General features: G+C 26.1%; 2 protein-coding genes across 2 annotated transcripts; both read right to left on the reverse strand.

Moving 5' to 3' along the window:
- Nucleotides 1–1,586: 1,586 nt before the first annotated feature.
- LOC132918217 (major facilitator superfamily domain-containing protein 6-B-like) lies at nucleotides 1,587–5,936 on the reverse strand. Its single transcript, XM_060979351.1, has 7 exons — nucleotides 5,734–5,936; nucleotides 5,175–5,540; nucleotides 4,756–4,943; nucleotides 2,576–2,715; nucleotides 2,393–2,514; nucleotides 2,049–2,291; nucleotides 1,587–1,966 (listed from the first exon to the last, which is right to left on the reverse strand). The coding sequence occupies exons 1-7, from the start codon at nucleotides 5,798–5,800 to the stop codon at nucleotides 1,788–1,790; spliced, it is 1,305 nt and encodes a 434-aa protein (XP_060835334.1). The 5' UTR covers nucleotides 5,801–5,936; the 3' UTR covers nucleotides 1,587–1,787.
- A 1,619-nt stretch (nucleotides 5,937–7,555) lies between these two features.
- LOC132931758 (major facilitator superfamily domain-containing protein 6-like) lies at nucleotides 7,556–15,534 on the reverse strand. Its single transcript, XM_060997737.1, has 7 exons — nucleotides 15,216–15,534; nucleotides 13,134–13,496; nucleotides 12,816–13,003; nucleotides 12,069–12,205; nucleotides 11,875–11,996; nucleotides 9,918–10,160; nucleotides 7,556–7,993 (listed from the first exon to the last, which is right to left on the reverse strand). The coding sequence occupies exons 1-7, from the start codon at nucleotides 15,283–15,285 to the stop codon at nucleotides 7,728–7,730; spliced, it is 1,389 nt and encodes a 462-aa protein (XP_060853720.1). The 5' UTR covers nucleotides 15,286–15,534; the 3' UTR covers nucleotides 7,556–7,727.
- Nucleotides 15,535–16,567: the final 1,033 nt, after the last annotated feature.

The raw sequence follows: 16,567 nt of genomic DNA on the forward strand, positions 1-16,567 counted from the left end.
TTTTTATGGTTTTTAAATTAATTTACGATTGAATATATCATTACATTTTAATGATTTAAATTTGTATTAAACATATTATACTATTGATTCATAACATTACACACGTTGACATACGTGATACGTATGGACGTATTTTTTCAAAATACTATCGAATTACATATTATAATTTATAATCTATAAAGTAAATATATATATATTAAATAGATAAATAATAATACGTGTAACAAAACAAACGTAAGTTGCCTACACAAAGCGCCGTCTAAAACACAGTGTTAGTCGAAAAATAATATATAAAGTAATTTATTATATTATAATATTATATGGAAATATCATCATAATATACACACAATATATGATACAAGGGCTTAACTTAGCGAATCTTTTCATTACAGATTAGTACACATAATGTTATATCGTCATATCTAATGCAAAATTACGTGATAAATGACAACTGATCACGTCAACAACTACACCTACGTATTATAGTTTATAAAACATAAATACATTTTTAATTGGAATAGAGATTTAAATACAATTTTTACAAAGTATCTATAATACCTACCTATATGTTTTTAGTATGAGTAATTATTTTAATAATAAATACTAATAAAATAGTATTTATTAATCGTACTTTAAAATTTTAATATTATTTTTTTTTTTTAAACATTTTCGAGTAAAAATAGTATAGGAAATAGTATATCGCTCTGCTGTACATAGGTATTGAGTGGTATTTCACTGTTATGAGTGTGTTAAATTTTAATTCAATGTGATATATCATTATATACGAAAAACAATTTTAAGCGGAAAAGGTTTGTCAGCTTATATAGTTATATCACCAAGGGATATATTTTTTTGATAAAGCTAATAAAATAATTTATTTTACTTTTATAGTATTACAGTAGGTTCCCATAATTTTTGTAATTTTTTAAATATTATATTATTGTCATCGAGTTAAAAATTAATAACATTATTTGTAATTACCACAAAACGGTGAAAATAAGTTCATATAGTATAAAAAAATATAATATCTTAAAATAAATCAACATATTTCGAAACTGTTATTATGTATAGTAAAATTTATAATTATAATATATTTTATATTATGTAAATGTTTTAAATCTCCGTGAATAATGTTTTTGATTCATAACAAAATAATTAACTTTGCTTATATTATTAAAAAACATAATTTCGTCGAAATTTGAGTTACAAATTTATAAAATAAATAATTGTGTTTGTGTATTTGTAAGAATTTTTAGTCTGCTAGTTATAAACGTATCTTTTATAATAATATATTTAATAATATTTTAATAACATTTGATAGATTTATTTAATATATATACACAGTTTAATAATTGTATGCACAATTATAATCAATATTTTTTTTTTACAGTTTCTTAAATTTGTTAAGAGGTTTTTATTATCTCTAACTAATGTATAACAGCCAACAGGCATCAACAGCAAATTTTACGTTCAGAATAATCCATTTTACTCGGTTATTTTTAATATTGTGAAATTATTTGAGAATGATCAAGTGCATTGACGTATTATCAAACTAAAAGGTAGGTAAGAATAATATTATTTAGAACTTGATGTAAGTAAAATTATAATTTTTTATACATTTTGCACATTATTTGCTTCAAAATTTAAATTTAAAAAAATTTACTTCAAATGTTTTAAGTAATTAAAAACAATAGAGTAAAATATATAATTCAAATTCACTGTTCTGCGTTTGTATGACAACCTTAAAGATAACACATATGTGTATGACAACCTCTTAAAGTTTCACTTTAGGCTTCGGTATTGATATTACTATTTTCTTGTGATTTCGTTGTTTTAACCATAATCCGGATCGTGATAGTCTGTATACAACAAATGACTAATGCTAATATGCTCAAAACGAGATATGTATTACTGCTCCCTATTTCGTTGAAGAGGTACCCTGTTATAAAACTTCCAAGACCCACACCTAAACAGAATATAAATTAAGCTATAATTTATTTGTATTATGTAATGCACGTGCAATTAAAAAATATATTTTAAATACTCGCCTACTCCTTGAAATATTGTGCTAAATAACCCTTGAACGGTACTTTTAAGTCCTTCTGGTGCTAAAATCGATCCATAAGATGTCATTGCCGAATATGGTAACGCAAAACCTAGACCACTAAGCAACTCCACGGGCACTATCCACATTGGATCTTTGATAATAAAGTAAAGAAAAAATCTCAAAGATATTGTAGCAAGACCAATTGCTATCGAATTCAGATGACCAACTTTTTTAATTATTTTACCTGTTATTTAGTAAATATTTAATCAAATGTAAACGTTAAATAGTTTAATAAAATAATATAGTATTGTAAATAAGTACCTAAGTTAGTTATACATAACATACCAGATAAAAAGAAAAATGGCATTTCACCTCCAAAACATTTCACAGCAAACAGTATTCCTTCAATTGTTTTTATTGAAGAATATTTTTCCGGGTGATACTTTGTAACTAGTTCTTCCATATGCCTTTATAAAGTGTTTTTAATATTTTTACACATGAAATATAAATAAATAAAGTTATACGTACCACAACAAATAAAGTGAAATACTTCCATAAAAAATTCCAAAAAAAACTACCCAAATGAGAAAACTTACAACTTTAATATTATTGAACACTTTTCTGAGATCTTTGAAAATATGTTTTGATACAACATCACTTTGACAATCCTTTAAAAAATAAATCTTTATCAATTTAATAGATTAGATTGAATATTTACTTTTATAATTTTTAATACTTTTAAACGTGGGTACTTAACATGTAGGTACTGTTATAATAAAGCAATTTTTTTTTAAGTTAAGTATTTTTAATTGAAGTTAATTTAATTATTTGTAAACTTACATGTTTACAACTAAGTATAGATGTTATAAATTGTAGGGTATATACTATATATTTCTAATATGTATATATTGATTTTTTTTAAATTGTATTTAATGTTGTTGTTAGTGTTATTATTATATTTATTGATAATTTTATTATTATTATTATTTTCTCTTTTCGGTTTTCCTTAATATTATTAAACAATTATAATTCATATGTATTAAGTATTACTATATTCTATCGTATTATTGTAAGTTGGAAAGTGTTTAAAAGTTATATAAAGATTATAGGTTATAATGTTTAAATTGATGTATTGATTAAGACTAACTTCAATATAAATTATACATACGAAAATACTACATTTCCTATATGTATTAGTGTATAACTATCTTGACCCCCGGTGTTGGAGAGTGGGTATAAGTCAAAAAGTAGAAAAATTCTAATATTCTATAAATTTTCTGTGAAAAACAGAGGGGGAAAACAGATATAATTAAACTGAAAATTGAAGTGTGTACAAAATAATTAATATACTTGAAAAGTTACAAATTTCCACGAAACAAATTTTTAAATAATCAATATATAATTTCGTCCAAATTTAAACTTTAAGTTTATATAAAAAAAATTATATTTAAAAATATTTTAGATTTTTTAATATAAAATACTTATGAGGAACCTTGTTTTACATTTTTAATTCGTATATTTTAATATTGAACATTTTATACATTTTTAAGTACCTACAACATTAGATATTTTATATTTTCATATCAGAGATAAGATATCAAATTAAAAATCAAATAATTTATTCTCTTATAAATCGTGTAAGCACTCGGAGAGATGGTAAACTATGACAAAATTACAGCTTTCTTAAAAGTCGACATGTAAACGGCAAAAAAAAAATTAACATTATACAAACTGCGACAATTTATTTTATATATATGTAGATAGATACTATGTACATAACCGATACGATAACAATATACATTCATCATTTAATTAGATATATATGTTATGGTATAGCTATAGATTATGTACCAAAAATGATTTTTCTTGTAGAGTAATATTTTCGTTGTTTAAGACCAATTTGGCTTTGCATGTTTTCTTTGAGGATTGAGCAAATCCATGTTGAATAACCACTTATTTTGGGATTATATTTAAATTTAAAATTATTTAGCACCAATAATTGTTTGCCGATTTTGCTAAACATTTTTGAACGTTCCATTTTAAATACAATATTACATGACACGCAGCACGCACTAACCTAATTTGTGATAATCTTGTACTTGTGAAGGAGCTAATATTTAGAATATTGTGTTAAAACTTAAAAATAAATTTTGATTTTCCTTACACATTTGTCTCCAACATAACATATTAATTAAATTATATATGTACATTGTACATAATAACACATAGGTATATATGATGCATGTACCTATATATGTTATTATTGTATCGGTATGTACATAGTATCTATTTATTAAAGTATATTTATAAAGTAAATTGTCGCAGTTTGTATAATGTATCTTATCGGTTTTGTCGTAGATTGTATAATGTTAATTTATCACAGTTTACATACAGCCAGCACACGCACTCACACATTCACAAAATAACACAATACTGTACATTTAATATATTTACCGGTCCGCTTAGAATCTAAAATTTTATTATTTGGACTGTAAATCTAAAATCTTAAAAATTCATTAAAATTCCAAAAAATTCAAATTTTAAGTTAAAAAAATATATTCTTTAACAGAAAAAACTATATTTAAAATTATTTTAATAAATGTACAACATTTTTCAAAGACATATCTTATTGATGAATATGATTTAGAATATGATACATATATATATGAGTATAGACTATAGAGTCATAAAAAAGTATGTATATTTACGTTAATTTTAGAAGCAACTAGTAGGTCTGCCAACAAGAAAACGGTTGATACGATAATTCCAGGTGTGTAGTCTTTGATCGAACTTCCACTACTGTACCAGTCGATCAACCAACCCACTATAATAGACACCAAACCCCAACCAACACAGCCCCACAATCTTTGTTGTCCAAATTTGTGCGTGTCTTTACCTGAAGTACATAATGAATAATATATAGGTATTATAATATTTTTTAAATTTTAATTGAAATTCAAACTAGTATTTATAGATTTAAGGACTCAACCTATATTGTTTGTAAAAATACGATTGTCATAATATTCTCTTAACTTATGAGTTATGACCACCAATTTGTCATCCACGTCCTTTTAGATCAAGATGAACAATACTACAAGAAATTTATTATATTATTTCTCAAACCTACCCAAGTTTTGCAAGCACATGGTTTCCGATAAAGTTGTGACGATGCTGATTGTTACATATCTGGCCATCAAGAAAGCGCAAAATAACCAGAACTGGTGAGTGGTCAACGCTGTTTCATCCCGCCCGTTGTCAACGTCCGCCGGTGAGTCGGGTAGGAGTTCGTAGGAAGTGGTTATCAAAGTGACTACGACTATGAAGCACAGGAACATGGCCTTTTGGCATCGGAAGTGATCGGCCACAGCACCAAAAAGAGGACGAGCAAACACTGCGGCGAGGGGTAGCACTGAGAAAACAGCGCCCACTAGCCGGGCAGAGTAGCCGCGTTGTTTTGCTATGGTGGTCAGGTATGGTGTTAGCGGCGTGGTGCCTACGACGATTCACACAAGTATACGACATAAGGAAAAATATAGTTATGCTTATGAAGAAGTAATTATCGACAAAAATCGATGATGTAACCTAACAATGTGATTAATAATATGATACACTATGAAATCTTGTACTCGGTCACGAGTTCAACATGATCTGCCGATTGGAGCAAGTGCAATCACGATGGGTCTTACCGCCATTCATGAGGAAAAAATGCGCTTTGAAAGGCAACAGTTTTAGGTTCACGTTGGGTAAACGCATTTTGGAGTTTGCAGTTGGACCTTGTAGTTTGATACACTCGCGGGTAGAATTCGTGGGATTATCTTATAAAATAAATATAATCCGTGTCAATGGAAATCGTGTTGACAGATCATTTGCTTAGAGCATACTACTGATGTACATTTTCGCTGACGCTCGAGAAATAATTTTTATCGTTCTTGCGATAATATAATCATATGAAATGTTTTCATATTTTTAGTGTTTTTAAATCTATGACGAACATGTGGGTTAAGTACATTGAAACATTTGAAACACTTTTCGAATAATTATTATATATTATCATATTATATTTATATAGATATTAATGTATTATATTGTTTATAATGATTTAATGTATTGTTCAATAATGCATATTTGTTAACAAACACTTGAGAAAATAATTGTGGCTTCTATAGATACACCGTTAATAGAAATTGTATTCAGCTTTATTTTTTTTTTATCAGTAATGATCAAAGTATTAGACATCTATGAACAAGTATGAGCTTATTGTCACGATATAAGCATAAGTTATATTATTTTATGAGTGATTCATTCAGTATTTTAAAAATCAATATCTCGCTTAGTGGTTACTATGAACTTAACTCTAGGGCTCAGATTCCATACTTAAAATATATTACAGAATCCGATATATTTTTATACTTCTATTTTGACATTATGTAATAAAAAAAAATGTTCGTTCATAATATTGTAGTTCGCTTTGTATTTTTTACTCTTTTTGTGCTATATATTGTATAGACATATACAATAGGTATACAATGGGTTAATCTAATCATATATAATTATACACAATCAAAAAATAAACTTAAAAACAGCTTACAAGAGTAGAAACATGAGATTTTTTTATATAGTTTAAATAAATTATTATTTTTTTTTATTTAAAATGTTATTTTTAACTTATAAATTATAATGGTCAAAATATTCCTGACTTATATAGTTTTTGTCAAATTTTTACCTACACGAAAGTCGAAAATTTGAAATCATATTGTTTTCAAGTACTACCTAGTACATATATGTTTTTTAGCATCAAGTGTAGTACAAGTACAATACTATAAAACCATTTGCATGCATAACCATATTCCAATATTATATTATACGTCAGTGACAGTCTTGTTTAGATCTTTGTGCAACAGAAGATGATGAATTAATATTAATTTTTATTATTTTGGCCGTAAACATGATTTCTCTATTATAAAAACCATATAGCTGCCAATCGTTTCAACAATATAAATATATAATATACGTGTTAATGTGTTATATATTATGAATATAATATAATGTCAATCACGTGTAATAATTATCAATGTTTACAAAGTATTAAGTTTCTGAGGACATTTAAGCGGTGTCTGTCTGTACAGTAGGGAATGTAAAAAAATCAAATTGTTATTCAAAGTTTTTATGATATAAACATAATGCTCAGCTCAATGATAACACTGCGCTGTCTGCACTGTACGTCTATACCTAATCAGTATGATTTGCGTAGAAATCACTTACAAATTCGAATTATTAAATTCGAAAAAAATTATAGTTTCACGTGACTCAACTTTTACATCTTGCACGACCAGTTCTTAATTTATAATAAATATACTTAATATCTAGAATAATGAATTTCTGATAAAATAGTCATTAATATTATCCGTACATATTGACATATTGATATTATATTTAAGTGTTTAAGTAACACAATAAAATTGGATTTTTATCGTCTGCAAGTGTTATTAATATTTTTTGTTAACGATGAATAACAACTATCATCTTTTGTTATTATTAAAAATTAATGTTTTATTTAGGTACAATTTGTTTTCAACATATTATAGTCAATTAATGATCAAATTAAATTATTACAAAATAATAAATTACATTTTTGTCATTTAATTATAAAAACTACCAGAGAGATTCAAAGTTGTTTCCGTTAACTAAAGGAATCGGTAGATGTAACTGGTATTGGGTTCGTGAAACCCAAGCCAAGTGAGTTTTCCGGACAAGTGGCGATTTCTTTTGTTGTACGCTCGTCCGAGGTACCGTTTTCTGTGGGTCTACTCATTCGCATTATTAGTTGGCTGACGAATAGTTGGACTAGAAACGTAATAAACGCCACGTAACTTAATAGTCTGAAAGAAGCCGAGCTACCTATATGCTCGAACGTGTAACCTGCAGTGAACGAACCAAATGATATACCTGGAACGAAAATTTTTTCAGACAAGTATTATTATCAAATCAAGTTATTGATTAATAGTTTATTATAAAGTTATTATTATACTACACTAATTAGTCGCCACTCTCATACACCACCACTATACCGATGAATCGTACTTAGGACTACTTAATAAAATAATTATACAAATGGATATTTTTTTAAATTTTAGCGAATTTTTTTTAATAAAGCTCGTATTTTAATAGCTAAACTAATTCACATTACCTTGTTAATGTTTTAAATATTTTTTTCTTTTACTTAGATTATATTTAACACAAATATTTTTGAGATAATAACAAATAGAGATTTTTTTTTAGTTTTCATAAATGTTTTTATTTCCGTTTAAACTACAAACTTTTGTGGGATCTTATATTAAATTTTCAAGAATTTTAATGCAGCAAATAATTTTTGATCGACATTTAAAAAAAAATAGAATGAGTTGAACATTTCTCATTTCTATGTACAACTTAAAAATAGTTTTAAAAAAAAGTATTGTAAATGGAAAAAAATAATATAAACATTCGGTGAAGATTTCAAGTTTCTATGATTATTCATTTTTGAGTTACATTAAAAAAACATAATCGATTTTGTCAAAAATTGAATTTGGATAAAAATTCTTGTTTTTCCTTAATATTTTGTGTATTTTTCCCAATATATAAAAATAAGTATGGGGAATTTCTAAGTTTTGACCTTTCCAAAATAAAAACTAGATCCAGTTTGATATCAAACAAATCCCAATTTTTGAAATTCAAAGTGTATTATCGGCAACTTATCGTGCACTCGTACACACTAACACACTAAAATAAAACACATCATGATAAAATCAATATATTCATTGTTCCGCACAGAATCTAAAAGATTTGGAGGCTTTTTTTTTTTTTTTATTAACTTTTAGTCAAATACTATTACAGCTCAACAATTATATGTAATATATAAAATTATAGATTAAATATTGTACATTATATATTGTACATTATATATATAGAAACACCGATTAAGAGTCTTGTAAGGTTTCGGCACAGCATACGCCGTGGCCAATACAATAGAGATAAAATAGCAATTAAGTTTGTTAGACATATACAATTTAGGCATAGAACAAAATACATTACTGTTATGTTAGATACAGAAAAATTTTTACAGAAATAGCTATGGAGATAAGGAAGTTTTGGAAATTAATGAGTGTAGGACTGAAGAGAGGAGAGTAATTAGAGGACTGATTAGAGAGTTGAGGTTAGTTATAAAGTTAGATAGTAGGACGGGGAAATTATCTGTGGAAAAATCTTTGGTCCGGGTAGCTTCAGCGTATGATTTTGGTCTGGAATGAGGATTTAGCGCCGATTTGGAGGCTTAAGAATCATTTTAGTGGGTTTTCATCACGGCCAATGAATATTAGGTATAGTGTTACGATTCGAATTATGAAAACCTAGAAGGAATAAAACTCACAATATCATAATAATATATTTATTGACGATTACACAATTTTTCTAATTTTATACTTTACATTATTAAGTGAAACCTTCAAAATACGCCATTGGAATACATGCAATGACGTAATAATAATATAAAAGTATACTTATATATTTTTACACAATTTCTTATCTAAACATTGAAGATTTTAAATTTATATTGTCGTATAATATAGTGTATCTATGTATCATAAATATAGTGTATCTATGTATTACTACGAATTTTTTTTCCTATAGATTCTGTGAACACAGCAGCATACATTTTAATTGGTTAATAATATATAATATTCCGTATACTGAATATGCCAATTCTAACTTCTTTGAGACATTTCTCATTTTCATCTGGTTTTCAAGGTTTTACCCACCCCGATGATCAATTATTATAACAATCATCATTTATTTTTGTACCATAAAATTAATAATTTATTTTTATAGTGCTCACCTATTCCATGAAAAGCCATGCCGAATAGGCCTTGTAGAGTACCTGCGCTGCCACTAGGCGCTACTTCGGCCGCGTACGAAATACCAGCCACAAAAGCCAAGGCAAACGTTATACCATTGATCAGCTCTACTGGCAATACCCAAAGTGGATCTTTAATAATTGAATACAGGAAAAATTTTATCGAAAACATTGCAAATGCTACTGAAAAAGCTGTCATATGTCCAATGCGTTTCAGTATGTATCCTGCAATATAATAATATAATATTAATATGACAATTACACATAATTAAAACATGATGGAATGATTGTATATCATTTTTCGCTAAATTTATACATTTTTCTACTGTTACAGATCAATAAAAACACCGTATTCACATAACCCTATGACCCTATAGGGTATAGTGTAAAAATAATTATGTATATTATGGTGTTAAAATACATTATTAAATTAGAAATTGCCTATTTAAAACCCCTTTAGAAATTAAGTACATGCGATGATTTCGTTTTGCTACAATACATAAACAAAACGTATTCACGCAACATCGAATTTTTTTAGAGAAATCATAGAGTAAAATAATATATTACAAAAATTATGGTGATCGAGGGGGAATAATATTTTGAAGGTATACGTCTTATCGTTTTAAAATTTTATTTATTATTAGACTTATTTTTTTTTAAATTTAAATTGATATTACATTTTTTTTAAATTCTAATGATATGTCAAACCCTTAAAAATATTAGTCTTTATAATACTTTAAGATTATTCAAAAACCATAAAGTATGATTTTACGTGAATACGCTATCTACATTGTGCGTAGCCGCAGGTTAGGTATAAAATACATATTATAATGTAACAGATGTAACAAATTTAACATCCTAATAATATTCGGGTTTTAATCACTAAATAGACAACTGACAAGTATCATCAATTATAAATATGTATTAAATGTATATTATATATATGCATAAGATAAACAAATATAATGATTATATAATTGTAATAGTTTTTATTTATTGTATGATAATTTATAAACGATATTAAGATTAATTGTAATGTTTTATCGTTGAATAATAATGATAATAATAAAGGGCTTTTCTAACGAAAAACATTCAAATAATTTTAATATACACTTATGCACTATAATATAATTAAATTCCATTTAATACTCGTTTATATATATATATATACATGTATACATTGATAAATTATGGATAGTTTTCTTTTAATAGTATGCACGTTTCAAGAATACACTGTTTATGAGTAATATTATTCATTTAAATAAAATATTTTTCTTAATACTAATTATTAGTTGTTGGGTCTTATAAAATCATTAGCTGTTGAATAATAAAATTAAGTTACACAATATAGGAAATTAGGAACTGATAGCATGTGTTAATAGTGTTATAACATAATTTAATAAATATCTAATTAAAATATAAATTAAATGATTTTTTAAAAGTTTTTAGATTCATCATAAATGGACTAGAAACTAGAACAAAATTACTTGGTTATTCATTTAAGAGGGCGTCACACCCGTATGTTTTGTCTCTATCTTACAAGCACGTAACATATCAAATTTACGCTCAGTAGATCACGTTTAGCTCCGTCAGTTTAAAAATTAGAGTACCTATTATGAAACTTAATGTTAAGAAAATTATCTATGTTTGTATGTTGTTTTTTTACGATAGTTAAATTTTTTAACAAGTTATGCGTATAAACATAGCGTAAATTAAAAATGCTCATAACTCACTTGAAAACTTAATAATCGTAAAAAACCAACATACACACAGAGATAATGTTCTTACCATCAAGTTTCATAATAGGTCGATTCACTCCAATTTTTAAACTAACGAAGCTAAACGTGATCTGCTGAACATAAATTTGCTATGTTACGTACTTGTAAGACGGAGACAACACAGCGGGTGTTACGGCCTCTTAAAATTATATTTTACTTACCTGACATGATATAAATTGGAATTTCCCCTATACAACATTGTACTGTTACTGAGAAACCTTGTATAGTCTTGATCCACGGTAATCGTTCTTGATGATAAATGTTTGCTAAGTCTTCAATGTACCTATTGAAAAAAATAGAGGTAAATATTTTATAATTTATAGTTAACACTTTATGATAATAGAAAAATATTTACAGAAATAAATAAAACCAAATGTATGCTGTGAAAATGCCAGCAAACACAGCCCACACAAGGTATGAATAGACTTTAACATCACATAATATTTTTAAGACATCATTATTCATGCTTTTAGATGTACAAGTTTGATTTTTCTGAAAAATGAATAAATACAGTGATATCTCTCATTAGTGGAAACTTTTCAATAACCAATGGGTTTTGGGAATGGTGAAATATTAATACTATTATTCATAAAAAAACATCTAAATAGTAGAAATTTATACAACTCTTAATTGTAAAATAATGGCAAATTGGCATCAGCAAAACGAACTCGCATTAAATAAATTATGATAATAAACTGGTCAGGTGCGTGACAACCATATAATAAAACCCAAATAATCCATTCCAATATGCATTAACACGTTGAGGTTTTGCCACAGTATTTATGACGAGTACATAATCATTCTTGAAACTACACGAACTTGAGGAAGTAAAATCAAAATTAAAATCAGAAAAGAAGACATTTCAAGTATTACTTTTCAATACAGCCAACACTGGCCAAATAGCATCACAATTATTTACAAGTGACATTAAAAAACTTGTTTTTACAAACTTATATGTGGTACAAACACTAACCACAATGATGTTGAATGTTGATATATAACTTTTGTTTTATCTATACATATAATGATTGAAGTATATTGATTACAGTATTGACGTATCTTTAAATGTTCGTATGATTCATAGACATTTTGTTTAACTTACGTCAAGCTGAGATGCAACAATAAAATGACAGATAAGGAATATCATAGCGATCAAATACGCTGGCAAGTAGTTTTTGTGTTCTGCGTCAACGCTGTACCAATCCACACACGCGCCGACCAATAGTGTAGAAATTCCCCAGCCAATCGCTCCCCAGACCCGTTGTCTTCCATAACTCTTTTTGTTGTCACCTGGAATGTGTTGATATTTTTAGTTTTAAGCCAATTACCATAATATCTTGGAGTTTAGCTTTATAATATAGAAATATAGAAATAAGTATATGGTAAGCGGTAACTATATTATAATATCTACAGTGTATACCCAACATTTCCAAACAGATCGTATCTTGAAGAACATCTCCCACCATCCAAAGCAACATCCTCGCTATAATGGTGGTAAAAAAAATCCAAAATTTCCAATGCGTCATGATGTCCAAGTTTTCGGCATATCTATAATCGGTAAAGTCGGGCGTGAAGTGTATCAGAGGAGTGATAAAAGCATTCAACAGTGAAGCGCCCAAAAATACTTGTTTACGACAGTGCCAACGATCGGTAATATATCCAGCTATTGGTCTTGTAACTATATTGAAAATAGGCATAATCGTAAAGATTATTCCAATGACGAATACAGGGATTCCTCGTTGTCTAGCTAAAGTCGGTAAAAATGGATTTATCGGAGCAATTCCTGAAATAATAGTTTATATTTTACTGTTGAAAAAGAATATTAAAATATTTAAAAAACAATACAAATTATACTCATAAGAAATTTTCCCGAAGATACGAAGAGTGTTATTTAATGTTTTACAATATTATTTTACATAATATTAATGAATAAAATAAATATAAAAATAATAATATTTATAATTATGTAATATAATACGTTGTTATACAATTTTACCTATAAAAGTGATGGTATAACTTTATTAATTTATAATTATCCTCAAAAATGTGTTATAATTATTTTATTTTATTACAATAGCAAATGTCGGAGAGGGATTATCAGTTTTCAGAAAATATTGTTCTAAATAAATTAACAAAAAATTGTATATGACTAGCGTTATTGTCTATCTATCTATTTACTGTATCGAGTTGTGTAATCTATTTACATCAATTACTCATATGATATTATAATTATTCAAGTTTATAGTTAAGTTACGTTATACTTTTTAAATCAGAACAGATAACTTAAGCACCAAATTTCCTTGCCAATGTCCATGGTGAATAATGTACGGCACCATAGCACAATAAAACATTATTATACATGAGTAATACGTCATGAAACTGTTTTACATTTTTATTATTAAACATAATTTGACTCAAAATATACAAAAAATATTATATATAATATTTATATAGGTAAATGAACGTTTATCAGAACTAATTAATAAATTATTTTAAATAATTAAGATTAAAATGTTGTAAGCATATTCTTTTTTTATATATACAGCCATAATATATACCTAATTTAAATTTGGTTTAAATGTGTAGCAAAAAATAACATATTTTACCTTTCCCTTTGACCCTTTCTATAATACCCGTTTCCTCCAAACGATATTTTGACCGACTCCACATTTTTATTAAAACAATCTTGATAGTATTAATGAATTTATTATATTGAATACTTTTTTATTTTAAAATAATGATGTTTATTTTAGATTTTGAGAAAACTTTATGGGGAAAAAAAAAGTAAAAGCTGTTATACAGTAAGTTTATTTTTACACATTTTACACAAATACAAAATAAAATTTAAATAATTTTTATATTATAAGAATAATTCAGCAATAATAATAACTCCCATAAATTGGCTGGATAAATAGTATAATATTTAAAAAATATATATTTACGCTCAAAATCAAAGATCAGCGTATCATTTTTTTATTATTATACAACTACAACGTTAAAAATTTCTCTTATTCCTCGGGAAAATGTTCTCTAAAATGAATATAAGCGCATAATTAAAAAAAAAAAAATCATAATAAATGTATAGTACTTATAATTTATGTAGTTGCCCAACGTATAATATATTTTGACGAAAATGTCGTAATTGTTGAGCTGTAAAAGTTTTTTTACTAGAATTTAATAAAAAAAAAAAGTATTTTTAGTAATAATTTTAGTGAAAAATGGAAAGGTATGTATACAATTTTGGTGGAAAAATGCAGTGTCGTAAAATAAACATTTTAGGAATAACAAAAATATAACATTGCAGATAACATAGTTTACGCGTTTGGTATATTAAAAATACTACATCATTTACTATCTCCGATTTTTATAGACCACATAATTATACTAAAACATTTGTGTTATTGCTGAGTACAAAAATATAGTTTTTAATAATTAATAATAAATATTAAAAACATTAGTTCATGTATACGTCATTATCTTGTATTATATTATATATACTTACCACAATCGTAGAAAAAAAAACTCAGTTTTATGAGTAAAAGTTTTTTATTTATATTGAATTTGTAAAACATTTCGAACGAGACTAACTTTAACTTTTCTAAATTTTATTATAGAATATAGATTATATTATATTTTAAGAGAAAATTTTATGGCCGGTTTTCTAATAAAACCACAGTATAAATTTGCACTATAATAATTATCAATTATAATATAAAGTGACAAAAAAAACACCCTGGCTTGAGCAATTGATATGTTGCGCTGGCGTAGCAATCAGAGAATATATTATTGTCTTGCCGAAAAACGTTACGACGGAAGAGATAATCGTCAAGCGGCAGGCGATTTTTAAAAACGTGTTATGGTTGGTTCATTTAAATAGTTGCCACTCCACTACCACAATAGATGCATTCTTATACCGTATTATTATCACGGTATAATCATTATATGGTCAATTTCTTTACATTTTGGTGGCTCAGCATGATGTTATAACCGTAAAAATAAAAATACATTATAACTGTTATGACTTCTTTCTGTGATATTCGTAATATAGATAATTATTAATTTTAATTTTTAAAAATGCTAACTTACTAATTACTACTTAATAACGTATACGTATTGCATACTTAAAATCTGTTTATAAATAATATTTTAAGATTTCTTTATTGAAATAACATAGGTATATAATTCACTTTGAAATAGCTAAAAGAATTATTTTAACTATGTGCAAAATCTATGCAGACACCACAGTATGGACTTAAAATCATGTGCTCAATAAATATCCACAAATATACGTGAAGCAATTTAATTCAAATAACTCAAGAGATTGATAATATTTGGAATCTATTGGTAATGAACACATATTTTTAATTACTAACTATATATTACATACATATATACTGCACATCATGTTTATTGTTATTTGTTAAAGATGATTAGATATTAAATTTGATGTATTTAATGTAAAAGTAAATAAAAGTTTAAACGTACATATAATTTTATTAAAAACATTCATATAACAATTGTACACGTTTTAAAATTTTGTTTTTAGTGTTATACCTATAAAGATAAATATTGAATGATTATGATTGCTCATTATAAATATTATAATATAATATAGTGTTTCATTTTAATATTGCTATTATTGTTTTCATGATATATTGCACTTAAAAATAAAAAGGCGCAATAGCGATTCGAAATACGAGTATATAAACTATTATAAAGCCACAATACATTGAAATATTTATTGGAGACAACTATTACAGTTATATGTTATAGATCTGCAAACCATTTTAAAATGAAATAAAAAAAAACTTGTTTTGAAAAAGTCAAAGTACTTATCATATTTACATATTAATA

Source organism: Rhopalosiphum padi, chromosome 1 (assembly GCF_020882245.1).
Source record: "Rhopalosiphum padi isolate XX-2018 chromosome 1, ASM2088224v1, whole genome shotgun sequence".
NCBI classification, from domain to species: Eukaryota; Metazoa; Arthropoda; class Insecta; order Hemiptera; family Aphididae; genus Rhopalosiphum; species Rhopalosiphum padi.